Source organism: Sceloporus occidentalis, unplaced genomic scaffold (genome assembly GCF_023333645.1).
Source record: "Sceloporus occidentalis isolate IW3139 unplaced genomic scaffold, rSceOcc1.0.p SCAF_210, whole genome shotgun sequence".
NCBI lineage: Eukaryota > Metazoa > Chordata > Lepidosauria > Squamata > Phrynosomatidae > Sceloporus > Sceloporus occidentalis.
In genome coordinates, this window is record NW_028317190.1 from 705,578 (window position 1) to 719,104 (window position 13,527).

At 39.4% G+C, this 13,527-nt stretch overlaps 1 protein-coding gene across 1 annotated transcript; it reads right to left on the reverse strand.

The window, feature by feature from the left end:
* Positions 1-506: 506 nt before the first annotated feature.
* LOC149277549 (actin-related protein 10-like) lies at positions 507-12,988 on the reverse strand. The gene is made up of 13 exons (XM_089502758.1): positions 12,912-12,988; positions 11,532-11,604; positions 9,094-9,176; positions 5,649-5,757; positions 5,108-5,215; positions 4,516-4,583; positions 4,112-4,191; positions 3,963-3,998; positions 2,784-2,863; positions 2,393-2,466; positions 1,845-1,926; positions 1,296-1,497; positions 507-688 (listed from the first exon to the last, which is right to left on the reverse strand). The coding sequence occupies exons 1-13, from the start codon at positions 12,986-12,988 to the stop codon at positions 507-509; spliced, it is 1,254 nt and encodes a 417-aa protein (XP_089358884.1).
* Positions 12,989-13,527: the final 539 nt, after the last annotated feature.

Below are 13,527 nucleotides of genomic sequence, written 5' to 3' on the forward strand. Positions count from 1 at the left end.
ACAACAATGATGCAGACGAAAGTCTGTGAAAGTAGAATTCAGTTTCACGCAGGTTTCCTGATCTATTAAGATGTGCTCGGCAGAGATCTTCTTTCACCTCCTTGCGATGTCCTTAGCGTAGGCAAGCTTATAATAGGAAGCCCAGGCCTATCATTAATACGGCTGATAGCTTCACCTTGCAGCTTTCTGTACACACAGCCCTTCCCCGTGTATATTTCAATTTCAAAAGGATTGAGGGGTTGATCCACTAATGTCAATATCAGATAGTGGCAGCTAACAACTCTGTTTTACTTTCTCGATATTGCAAATGAAATAAATATCTAGGGAAGAAACAGAATTATCAGCTCTGGTAAAATGCCCCACCTTCCAGGCAATGATTCCAAAGCTGAACAACTGCTACTTGTTACGGCTGTAATAAATAATAAGGTTCAGGAGTTAAACACAGTCTTTCTGGCAAGCAAAGCATGTCGCATATACACCAGGGGAGAGGCGTCCATGAAGTGAGATCATTTCTCGGTAGAAAAGGCTCTCTTCATGAGTGGGGGGGCCGACTTTCCAATCTCATGCATCATTTCCAGGGGAGGATTATTAAGGCAGCACCAGTCGGGTATACGGCCGGTCTGGTTGTAATAGTCCTTAGACACAGATCGGGAACCAAGGATATCTTGCAAAGCCCCGAAGATCGCTCCTATTCAAAGGGAAGAAAAATATACACACGTTCAAAAACACGTACAAAAAACAAAAACACACAAATCTTTACGGTTTCTGGTTATTTTCTGTCTATAAGGTAGTGTAATGCTATGAAATATATCCCCTATATGTGCGTACCTACAATATACGCTGCATAGAAGCAACTTGACCGATAAGGTGCCCGCTGGTGAAAGGTGCACTAGAGTCACAGAATGCGTTAGGGCTGCTGCACGAGGCATCTCTTTTTTGCATTTTAGACGCTATCTGTATACATCTCCTGCAAGCTCAGGAGTGGGGAAATAGGTATATTAGATTGGGAAGATGTTACAGAATTCACCCTCCCTCAATTTATAGGAGACACAAAGTCATCACATGCATTGAAGTTACCTGTATAAGAATTAAATAGATTTTTAACTCATTTTAGAGTCTCAAAAGGTTCAGAATGATAACTTGACTCCAAAAGCACATTTCATGTCCATAAATTCTTCGGTGCACCAACACATTTATACAAAAACTGTTCCCATGAACCCTAAGCTTATAGATCATCATGGGAGTTCAGAAAGTGTCTAAACCCTACTGTAGATCTATAGAAATGTAGACATTACCTCCGAGCCAGGCAACATAGTTCGGCTTTGCAGGAGGAGTATGGACCTTGAAGGTCTTGGTAGCAAGAGATTCTTTATATTTCGGCTTCTCAACCAAGTATCTTATCTCCGCCATTAATCTGTGGAGGAATCCAGGTAGCATGGCTGTGCCGCCAATAACCACTAGGTTTTCCGCAAGCTGTTTTCTTGTATCAACAGGGCACTGGTAAAAGGAGGGGGAAGAAAATGTAAAACACATTATAAGCAAAAACAATACATAAAGGCACTATATAAGCATCGTTATAGGTACTATAGTAACACTATGTATCCAGGAATAATTATATCCTGTGTGGTGTAGAAATCTTGTACGGATAGGATACATACGACTTCTGTCGGTTTTCCTCACTTGCAATTTATTATTATTTCTTGTTTTATATAGCGCCATCAAATTCCATAGCGCTGTACAATGGGTAGACAGGACATAACAAGTAGTATGTAACATAACAATTTGACTTAGAGATAACGGGTGAGGAGGGCCCTGCTTACAATAATAACTGATTGTAAACTAACCTGTACAAGGGAGTCCAGTATTAACGTGGCAACAGACTTCTCTTCGTTATCCTGTTCGAACAGTAATTCTGCAACGGAATCTCTGTAAAAGTTTTTTTTTTTTTATTAAACGTGAACAGATTTAAATCAACTCAATACTTGCGTCATAATTGAACAAGTCAGCACAGAACCTACACTTATTAGATCAGTCTAATGAAGCATGGAGCACTTCAGCAGAACGCACACAGAATACGCGGCCGTTTTCTCTACAACAGGACCGGGCTGAGCTGCCCTCTGTAATGCATTGTTAAGCCTGATGACTATGTATTGGCACCTAAGCCCTTTCAGGGGGCAAAGCCGATTAGTACCTGCCTTGTCATCTATAAAATATGGATTTGGTTATTTAGTGGATGCCCCCTACCCTGTCAGTTTCTTTATTAAATATTTACAGCGTTCTTGGGGCCCTGATCTGTTAACATCTCCAGATATTCAATTCACATGTCCAATATTTGACATTATGGTAATCAAATACACCAAATTGCATTTTAAAGGTTGTAATATGCAGTGACCTGATAGAGCCTTTAACATGTAAAATCTTTTGTCCATCCAGAGGATAGTCCACGTCAGGAGGAGGAGTGGGACGCTGCGGAGCAAAACAGGAAGATACAATTCAAATAGAAGTTTAGAACAATAAGAGTCCTTAATGTAAGGAGGTCATTTTACAAGAAGGTGTTTTATAGCATGTCGGCATTTAAGACTACATTATAAATATATATTTATATAATAATAATTAATAAGTTCAGAATTTTAATACACAAATATTGGTGTCATAGCTGCGAACATCCTAGCAGCTGCAGTATATTCCTGTAGGACCGGCCGCTAAGTATCAGGCTGTGAAGGCTCAATGACTGTAAATGTGCAGATGAAAGTCAATAAAAAAACAAAAGGCATTAATCTCACCTCATCACTACCATCAATGTTGAATTTAGCAGCCTGGATTTTCATTCCTCGCTGAAGATCACTTACAAAGCAAACACGCACTAGAACATTACAAAAGATAAAGACATTTCACTCTTGTATTAAGTATATGCACTATTTTTAATCAGGATTTTACAAACCAGGAACCGTGTACATGGGGTTTAACGTTCATAATTCATTAAACATTTCATAACTTGAGGACCAGACGTTTTTTTGTCATTTTTTCACCATGTTTCTTAAGCCACGATTCCTCTTTTCCATATTCAACCCGTACAAATTGTACATCATTTTATTCAGAAGAAGCAGAGCTTTTTTTTTTTTTTTTAAATCATAGGATTACATAAAACATAGTTTTAGTGATAAAAACTATGTAAGTGATAAAAAAAACTATGAAACTAGGTTAAAAAAAAAAAACTATACTGAAAAAAAATTTCGTTTTACTTAAAATTTCTTCTACAATATAAGAGCCACAGATGAACAATGACCTAATTTATATTCAGTAACATCTCCTGATTATATACTCCACTTACTTTTTTTTAATTCTGAACAGGGCCACAACCATCCTTTCCACTTTACATATTTTTTTAATACTACTGGTTTAAGTTTTGTTTTATTTTTTTTTGCACTGCTCCCAGTACAGTATGATGGCATCATTGAGCTTCCAATATTTGTTATATATTTTCCCTTAATTTCTCTTTCATAACTTGGAAGGGGGATAAACTATTTCTCCCTCGCCTCCTCTTAATCTGTTTGTGCTGACCACACTGTGATCAGCAAGCAGGGCTCCTTAGCCCTGCATTGCTGATTGCAATATGTGTGATCAGCCAGCAGGGGGGACATTTGGAGATTCCTACAGGCTCTAGAAAGACCAGATAAGTTTCTCTTGTTCCCCAGTGAACGTCCCATGGGTATCAGTACTAACAGCTACAGGAAGGGAATGTCTGATCGCGTGAACAGGTTAATGTTTTGTATAAGTGGAGCAGCACCTTGAATAAAGCCATTATTATTGGAAAGTCAACAAAAACATCACTGTTTTCTAAGGTCAAGCATATTCCAAGACGCATACTGTTTAACAAAGTCATCTGTACCCAACAAAACCACACTAATAAATATTATATATACCAGGTGAATATTACAGCTCAGTTCCTTAAAATTAATTACCTTTAATGTCTTCAACAATGTCTTCTGGTACACTGTCTGAAATACATAACAAATCATTAACAATTTATACGTGATGTGTACATCAAAGAAAGACGGCATATAAAACGAAAGCCCATGTTTAATGTAAATCGGAGCGAGAACGGTCTTACTCATTACAGATGGTAAGCTCTGATCCTTGGTTGTCCCAGTGTCAGCAGTGCATTGTTCCAACAAGTGTGCTTCCAGTTCTCTGCAAAGAAAATAAAAAATCTGGTGAAATTAACGCGATAAAAAATAAATAAATAAAAGCTTCTTCTATGGACACACATTCACATTTAATAAATTTTTGGAGTGGAGCAGAAACACAAAGTTACTAAGCTGCACTATTATGCCTAGGGTGATCTTGTGGCCGAAACACAGGGTTGTTGTTGTATCCCTCAATGTTTCATTTTACTTCTTGAACTTTTTTTGTAACTGGTCCACTTTCACATGACATAAGAGTTCAGGGAGTAAAATGTAAACTCTTAAGACAAAAATATTGAGTTTATGAAACAAAATAGGAAAAAAGATTTACTTGTGAATGGCTTTTCCGCCCAATGGCAGGGCACCCCAGCAACTGAGGATAGGTATACCCTCATATATCTAATAGGTGTTAAGAAATATACATGCATAGAAAAACAAATCCCTTAACACTGTATACTTAGAAGCTATTATACTAATACTGTAAAAATATGTGACCAGATAGTCTAACACGTGTCATCGCTGATTATGTTTTTTGTGTCAGATTTAAACCAAGGACATCGGCACACACCAAACGCTATTACATAGTCATGTCATGTAGGGTGCATTGCTGGGCTACAGACACCTCACTAGTGCATTTACACAACTGGAACGAGCGAGGGGGGATTCATCATGTTAAGAGACTGCAGGAATAAAATAACAATAATTTTTCTCATATTCAAAGAAGGTAGAAGGAACTGACCAACATCCAGAGTCTTAAAACTAGTAAAGAAGCTCTAGTCGAGATATCTCATAGAAGCATGTCTAGGCTTCGGGGTCTAAAATAACTGTTATGAGAACAAAGCACACACAAATATAACGTTTTTAAGACTGTGCTCCCCAAAGGGAAGAAGCTGCAGACAATGTTCTGCTCCATAGAAGGATACGGGGAGCACCAAGCTTTCTTTATATCCACAGTCCAAGACCAAAGCTGAATTGACTCCAAGTGTCAGGAGAGACATCAAATGCCCCGGCGCAAACAGCACAGAGGGGACCTGTAGATGGACGAGATGAAAATTCATCATAAATTGGTTAATGATGACTGAGCAAAGCACATTTTTCACTTCATTTATATCAAACAAATCTACATTACTTAACATACCACTTATATATATATATATTATATATATATACACACACACACACACATGTTTTTATAGGATTTCACCCTTATGAAATGCTGAACTCAAATTTATTTTGTCAACTAAACTCTGCCTTTATCCTGCTTTATTCTTAAACCATGGCTCATTTTGAAGACTTGGAACAATTATTCATCCATCTTTCAGTTTTGTTAATTTTTTTATTGAATTTTGGTTAACATACCCTGGCTTACATATGGTTTAACAGCTCACTTTCTACTAATCTCAATAAATCCAAATTATATCCTTTAGCTTTGTCCTCACAATGGGTTAAAAGAAATGATCTTACTTCAAAGTGCTTGAAAAGCACCCGTGCGAGTGTTTCTCTGAAGGGAGATGGAGACAGAACAGATTCTATTAAGACTACACGACGATCCCTGGGATTCACCAAAAGATGCCTGAAAAGTAAGCAGAGGGAACAGAAACGTCACTAAAACACCATAACAATAATGAAATAACGAAAAGCATGTGTGCTCCGGCACAAAGATGCACGTGTTGCGAGCTGCGGCGTTGGCTAACAATTCTTATTACAATCGGCTACCTGAAGTGTGATTCAGGGTCATCAGACTCATCACTCATAAATAAATTGTGGGCTTCTAACACAACGTCAGACAAAAAAAAAAAAGTGAACCGTGACTACGATAATAAAAGGAGCAGTGCCGCCGCAAAGCTTTAATAATCCATACAAAACATTAGGGCTGCAACTAACGATTATTTTAATAATCGATTACTTGGACGATTATCTTTTCGATTAATCCATTAATCGGATAAAAAAGTCAATTTTTTTTTATTTAAAATAATGTAATTAAAAAAAAGGACAATTTACACTTTCATCTCTTTATTGCAATGGCCTCTCGCTATTCACCTTCTCATTTTACTGACATAATAATAAAAGCTACAAGAACCCAAACACTGTGTTTCTCAAACTAGGTTTTAATACAAAGTTATTAGTAAATATTAATTCATATGTTAACTATTTTTCATATTTAAATAAAAAAAAATATACCTCCCTATATGCCACTGTGCACCCTGATATGCCACTCCGCTCCCCATAAATGCCCTGCACCACCCTGAAATTCTCCCTGATTCACCACTCTGCCTCCCCCAGATATGCCACTCTGAAATTCATTATACCCCCATACACCACTCTACCTCCCCTATACACCACTCTAACTCCCCCAGATATGTAAAAATCAGATAAAAGCAGCAAAATTGGAGACAGAAAGACTCATTGCCAAAGAGAGTAAAACAAACCCCAAAATGTTCTTTAACTATATAAATAGTAAAAAGGTTAACAATGAAAGCGTTGGCCCCTTAAAAAGTAATGAGGGAGAAGTTATAGACGGGGATCAGGAAAAAGCTAATCTATTAAATATATTCTTCTCTGCTGTATTCACAGAGGAAAATGAAATGCCAGGTAATATACAGCAGGATGAGATAAATGCCCCAGTACATGTCGCCTGTCTAACCCAGGAAGAAGTGCAGTGCCGCCTAAAAAAAATCAAAATAGACAAATCACCAGGTCCAGATGGCATTCACCCCCGCGTTCTAAGGGAGTTAAGTAATGTAATAGACAGACCCCTATTTCTAATATTCAAGGACTCTATAGTGACAGGGTCTGTTCCCCAGGACTGGCGCATAGCAAATGTTGTGCCAATATTCAAAAAGGGGACAAAAAGTGACCCGGGGAATTATAGGCCTGTTAGTTTAACTTCTGTTGTGTGTAAACTGTTTGAGGGTTTCCTAAGAGATGCTATTTTGGAGTATCTCAATGAAAATAAGTGTATGACTCCATATCAGCATGGGTTTACAAGGGATCGGTCCTGTCAAACTAACCTGATCAGCTTTTATGAGGAGGTGAGCTCAAGACTGGATCGGGGTGAATCGCTGGATGTCGTATATCTTGATTTTTCCAAAGCATTTGATACGGTGCCACATAAAAGGCTCGTACATAAAATGAGAATGCTTGGGCTGGGGGAGAATGTGTGTATGTGGGTAAGTAACTGGCTCAGTGATAGGAAACAGAGGGTGGTTATTAATGGTACATACTCTGAGTGGGTGACTGTTGCTAGTGGGGTACCACAGGGGTCAGTTTTGGGTCCTATTCTTTTTAATATATTTATTAATGACCTTGTAGAGGGATTGCATAGTAAAGTATCAATCTTTGCAGACGATACTAAGCTCTGTAACGTGGTTAACACAATAGAGGACAGCGCACGATTACAAATGGATCTGCATAGGTTGGAGGCTTGGGCTGGGATGTGGCAGATGAGGTTCAACACAGATAAATGTAAGGTTATGCACATGGGGAAGAAAAATCCAGGCTGGGAATATGTATTAAATGGGAAAACACTGGGGACGACTGACATGGAAAAGGACTTAGGAGTTTTAGTTAACAGTAAATTTACCTGTAGCGACCAGTGTCAGGCAGCTGCTGCTAAGGCAAATAAAATCATGGGGTGCATCAAAAGGGGCATAGATGCCCACGACAAGGAAATAATTCTACCCCTGTACAAGTCACTAGTCAGACCACACATGGAATACTGTGTACAGTACTGGGCACCAGTGTACAAGAAAGATATAGTGGAGCTGGAGAGGGTTCAAAGACGGGCAACCAGAGTAATAAGGGGAATGGGAGGACTACAGTACCCAGAAAGATTATCAGAATTGGGGTTATTTAGTTTGGAAAAAAGACGGCTTAGGGGGGACTTAATAACTATGTATAAATATATAAGGGGACAGTACAGAGATCACTCCCAGGACCTATTTATACCCAGGACTGTATCTATAACAAGGGGACATCCTCTACGGCTGGAGGAAAGAAGGTTTCTACACCAGCACAGACGGGGGTTCTTTACAGTAAGAGCGGTGAGATTATGGAACTCTCTGCCAGAGGAAGTGGTGATGGTAAACTCAATAAAAGAGTTCAAAAGGAGCCTGGACGTGTTTCTTGAAAGCAGTTATGGATATTAGATTAATAGGGACAGAACGTTGATCCAGGGATTTATTCTGATTGCCATATTTGGAGTCGGGAAGGAATTTTCCCCCTGGTATGGGGCAATTGGCATCTGCTTCATAAGGGTTTTTTGCCTTCCTCTGGATCAACACAGTAGGGACACAATATGTATATAGGTTGAACTTGATGGACTTTGGTCTTTTTTCAACCTTATGAACTATGTTACTATGCCATTCTGCCTCCCTGAAATTCACTATACCCCCCCATACACCACTATAACTCACCCATACACCACTCTGCCTCCTCCCCCCTCCCATACACCACTCTGCCTCCTCCCCATACTCCACTTTGCCTCCTCCCCCCTCCCATACACCACTTTGCCTCCTCCCCACTCCCATACATCACTGGCTCCTCCCCCTCCCATACTCCACTCTGCCTCCTCCCCCCTCCCCCAGGGAGTCGGGAGAGAGGCAGAGCAGTGTACGGGAGGGGGGAGGAGTCAGATGGGTGTATGGGAGGGGGGAGAGAGACGGAAGTGAGAGACCGGCCGACAGTGAGGGGAATCCAGGTCCCCTGCAGTGTTGCGGGGGATCTGGATTCTAGTGTTATAATCCGATCTCTGTTTGAGGTCGGATTATATAAGGATAAAATCGATAAAAATCGATTCAACTAATCGATAATGAAAATCGCTGACAACGATTTTCATTATCGATTTTATCGATTAGTTGTTTCAGCCCTACAAAACATACTAAAATACAGACTGATAATCACCGCTTACCTAAAATAAAGCATATGAATAAATTCTACCAGGTATGAATAAAGTTCTTCTGTGTTGATACTGTACTGGACAACTTTAATGGGCTGTAATAAACAAACAAAAAAAACACATATTTAGATTTTTTATAAATAAATAGCATGCCAAAAATATGCCCCCAAGCAAAAAAATTGTACTGAAGTCAAATGTTTGAATTAAAAGGAGGACTACAAATTTTTTCTCCTTAGCTTTGATAAAAAAAGACAGTCTTTTAACCCCTTAAGGACCGGGCTCATTTTTCGTTTTGTACCCTGTGGGACCGAGGCTGTTTTGACACTTTTGTGGTGCTTGTGTTCAGCTGTAATTTTCTCCTCACCCATTTAGTGTACCCACATAAGTTATATATTGTTTTTTTCAGGACAAGATGGGCTTTCTTCAGATACCATTATTTCGATCGTATCATCTTATTTACTATAATAAAAAAAAAACATGGTGAAAACTTGAAAAAAAAAAACAAATTTTATGACTTTTATTTGAAAAATCTTTTACTCACCCAAAAAAGCAAGTAAAAAAACTAGCTAAATAGATTCTACTACTTGTCCTGAGTTTAGAAATACCCAATGTTTTTATGTTTTTTTGCTGTTTTTTGTAAGTTATAGGGCAATAAGTACAAGCAGCGTTTTATGATTTCCAAATCTTTTTTAACAAATCTGGTCAGTCTGCCTCCATCTCCTCTTTGGAACATCTTTGAAGCCGGTTAACTAAATTTAACCCATTCAAACCATATATTTTTGAAAACTAGACACCCCAGGGTATTCCAAATGCTGTTATTTTAACCCTTTCCATGCACCAATTATACAACTACACTTTGTCAAACTTTGTAATAGTAAATTTTTTTATTTTTTTCCCCACACAAATTGTACTTTAGTTATAGATATACAGGTGCTGGTATATGTCACTGTCAAACAACACCCCAATATGTGTTCAGCAACATCTCCTGAGTACAGCGATACCCGACATGCATGGGTTTGTCAGATTGTTTGGCTGGTAAAAGGCTACTTTTGGGGCATGCGTAATTCAGGTGGTCATTTGGTCATTGTGCCTCCCTCTCCTCTTTGGAATATCTTTGAAGCCGGTTAACTCAATTTAACCCATTCAAACCATATATTTTTGAAAACTAGACACCCCAGGGTATTCCAAATGCTGTTATTTTAACCCTTTCCATGCACCAATTATAGAACTACACTTTGTCAAACTTTGTAATAGTAATTTTTTTTATTTTTTTTTCACACAAATTGTACTTTAGTTATAGATATACAGGTCCTGGTATATGCCACTGTCAAACAACACCCCAATGTGTGTTCAGGAACATCTCCTGAGTGCAGTGATACCCGACATGCATGGGTTTGTCGGGTTGTTTCAGATTTAAAATGCCACATTTGGGAAGTGCGCTTTTTTTCTCCATTTTGGTCAGTCTGTACCTATGCCCTATCTTTGAGCTAGGCCACTCCAATTTACCCCATCAGCCATTTTTTTTATATATTAGACACCCCTTGGGTATTTGAAGTGCTTTTATTTTAACTCTTTGTTGAGATTTTTGAGAAATTTTAGCACTTGCTCAAAATAATAAACTTTATTTTTTAATTTAATTTTATTTTTTTAATACTTTTTTATATTTTTTTTTACACATTTTGCTGGTACTGGATGGTTCATCTAGTGACATCACTGCATAATTATTTTTAAATGTTAGCACATTTTTTTTTATTTATTTTTTCCATTTTTTATTTATTTTTTTTGAATATTTTACTAATCACATAGTGATTAGAAAGCTGGGCTCCATTGACTTGCATGGTTGAATGCAGTACCTGTATTCAACCAGCAAGTGGAGCCAGTTCTCTAGAGGGTCTGGAGACCCTCTAGCGAACTTTTTCGTCTTTATTGTTTTATTTTCCGGGCCGCCACCATCTTGCTTGATGGCGAAGATCACCGGCAGCGGCGGCTGTGACCGCTCTCCGGAGCGGCCACAGCCCACCCAGAGGTAAGTGTTTGGTGTCGCTGGATGCCTCCTGATCGAGGCATTCCAGCGACACCATTTAAGTTTAAACGCTTTTAAAACGGGCGTCCGCCGCCATACAATGTATGGCGGCTGTTGACGCCCCGGGGAGGGGCCAGACATGGCCCCCGATGCCGATCTCGGCCTTGCTGAATGCCTCGACATCGAGGCATTGCAGCAAGGCCGTTTAAGCGAAGAAAGTGATCCTTGATCACTTTCTAAGCTTATTTAATTTTTTGACGGTTCAGGACCGTCAAAGGTCATTTAGTGACCTTCTTGTTATGACGGTCCTGAACCGGCAAAGGTCGCGAAGGGGTTAAGTATAGGGAGGGGCTCGTTTTATTAGTTCGCATATAAGCTTCTCTTTCATTGCAATGATTCACTTTTTAAACTGAATTTCCATGGTTACCTTGGGAATCCCTGGTTTCTTTATCTCACTGCGTATAATGCACCGTGGTCCATTTTCACCGGCAAATCCACATCTGAAAAGTAGAGAGTTTTAGCAATGATTTTTGTTGTAGAATGTGAACAAAAAATTAACTTCAAAATAAAACATTTAACAGCAAATGTTAACATATTATTGACATATTTAATACACCAGTTATGTAACCATTTAGTGACTTAATCAGAAAAAATACCTGTTAATCCCATGAGTCTGGTGAACGTGTACTCTATTGTTCAAAAGTTTGGGATCACTGAGAAAAGTTGTTTTTTTTGTTTTGTGTTTTTTTAAAAAGAAAAGCAATTTTTGCCCAATAAAATAACATGAAATGGATCAGAAATACAGCGTAGACATTGTTAATGCAATGAATAACTATTGTAGCTGGAAAGTGCTGGTTTTTAATGGAATATCTTCATAGACGTGCAGATGACCTTCATCACTCCTGTGTTCCAATGAGCATACTCAAGTACACTTCCTGCTTTTAGCTTAAGAAGGAAAACTAGGCAATTGTTTTTACACCGCCAAAGAAAATAAATGCATGCAGAAAATTGGACTCCAAAATACATTAAAAAATAAACTGGGGTATTAAATTGTTCCTTTACCCTGACCTATCACATCCTCCATGTTTTTATAACAGCATTTAGAAATGTAGTTAGCAAAATGCATGATTCTTAAATCAGTAAGTGACAGTTAGGAGCGTCCACTGAAATCAACAGCGGCGCTTCCCATGCACGTGCACAGATCTCATAAGACTCGCCGCGCTGGTGCGGAATGCACACGCATGATGATATGTTCAAACAAAAATACCCCCCCGCAATGGAAATAGCTGGGGGGGGGGCAAGAAAAGGGGCAAACGCATACAGGGGGATCTGCAGAATCACCAATGCAATTGCAAAATTTAAAGGGACCTCAGCCGTCATGTACAATAAAATGCATCGGACGCCTGAAGTATCCCTTTAAATATAGATTTAAAGATATAACAGGGCCTGTGGAGTTTCACCCCATTTAGTATCAGACATTACTTATTCTTGTTAACACTGTCCATCAGGGGTATTTGGGATAGAAAGGGTTAATCATAGGGATACTGAGGGGGGACATCTCTAGGAGTTCCTCTCCACGACCAGTTTAATGACAACCAAAGCAGCTGCAGAACATCTTGGATGCCTAAGCCTTGTTATACATGCGTCTAATTACCGGGGCAGCCAAGATGTTCTACAGCAGCCATGACGTCCATTAATCGCTTGTCACCAGTAGGCTCATACACATATTGACAGTTTAGGGGCCCCTAAAATCCGTCCGCACTACACAGCAGTGGAGCACCCGGGGCGGCCCAGGCTCCGTACTCACTTCGTAAACGCTTCTCCTAAATCAATAACAACGGCGGTTTTCTCGCCCCCGGTTCCAAGGCCCTCGTACAGCGGCATCGCCCCGGATACAGCGCAGTCTGCCTCTAGCCACAGTGACTGAAGGGCTGGACCGGCGTCACCCAGGGGTCCTTCTGGAGAAGACTAGGGCTGCCCGTTCCACTGCCTGTCTAGAACTTACCACATAACGCAGCCTCTTCTTTGGTCTATTTACACTTCCAGACATTGTTAAAGGTCACCTTTCTCCCAGAATCATTTCTTGCATGTTTCCCAATGTGAGAATATTATTTTTATTGGGCGTGGTTAGAGGCGGGGCTTTACGCGAATATTTATATGATTTTATGACCTATTGATAATTTATGCAATTAAGTAAGGCATTTGGAAGAAAACGAAATGGCTTATTTTCACGTTCCAAACACATTATTGTAACTTTGCGCACCTAACAGTCCCAAACGTTGCAGGACAGTCCCAATTATATTTCCCAAAAAGTGCAGGGCAGCAATTTACACATTTCCGACAGTAATATGTTAAATGTGGCCAATTCACAATCTAGTTCAAAATGACAAAATCAAGTAGTGAGTGGCTGTCAATCAGGGCTG

Coding starts and splice junctions, on each gene's coding strand:
- LOC149277549 (XM_089502758.1), bottom strand. CDS start 12,988: ATGCCGCTGTACGAGGGCCTTGGAACCGGGGGCGAGAAAACCGCCGTT. Junction 4,192..4,515: donor GGCGGAAAAGCCATTCACAA/GTAAATCTTTTT, acceptor TTTTCTTTGCAG/AGAACTGGAAGCACACTTGT. Junction 2,864..3,962: donor CATTGTTGAAGACATTAAAG/GTAATTAATTTT, acceptor GTAATGTTCTAG/TGCGTGTTTGCTTTGTAAGT.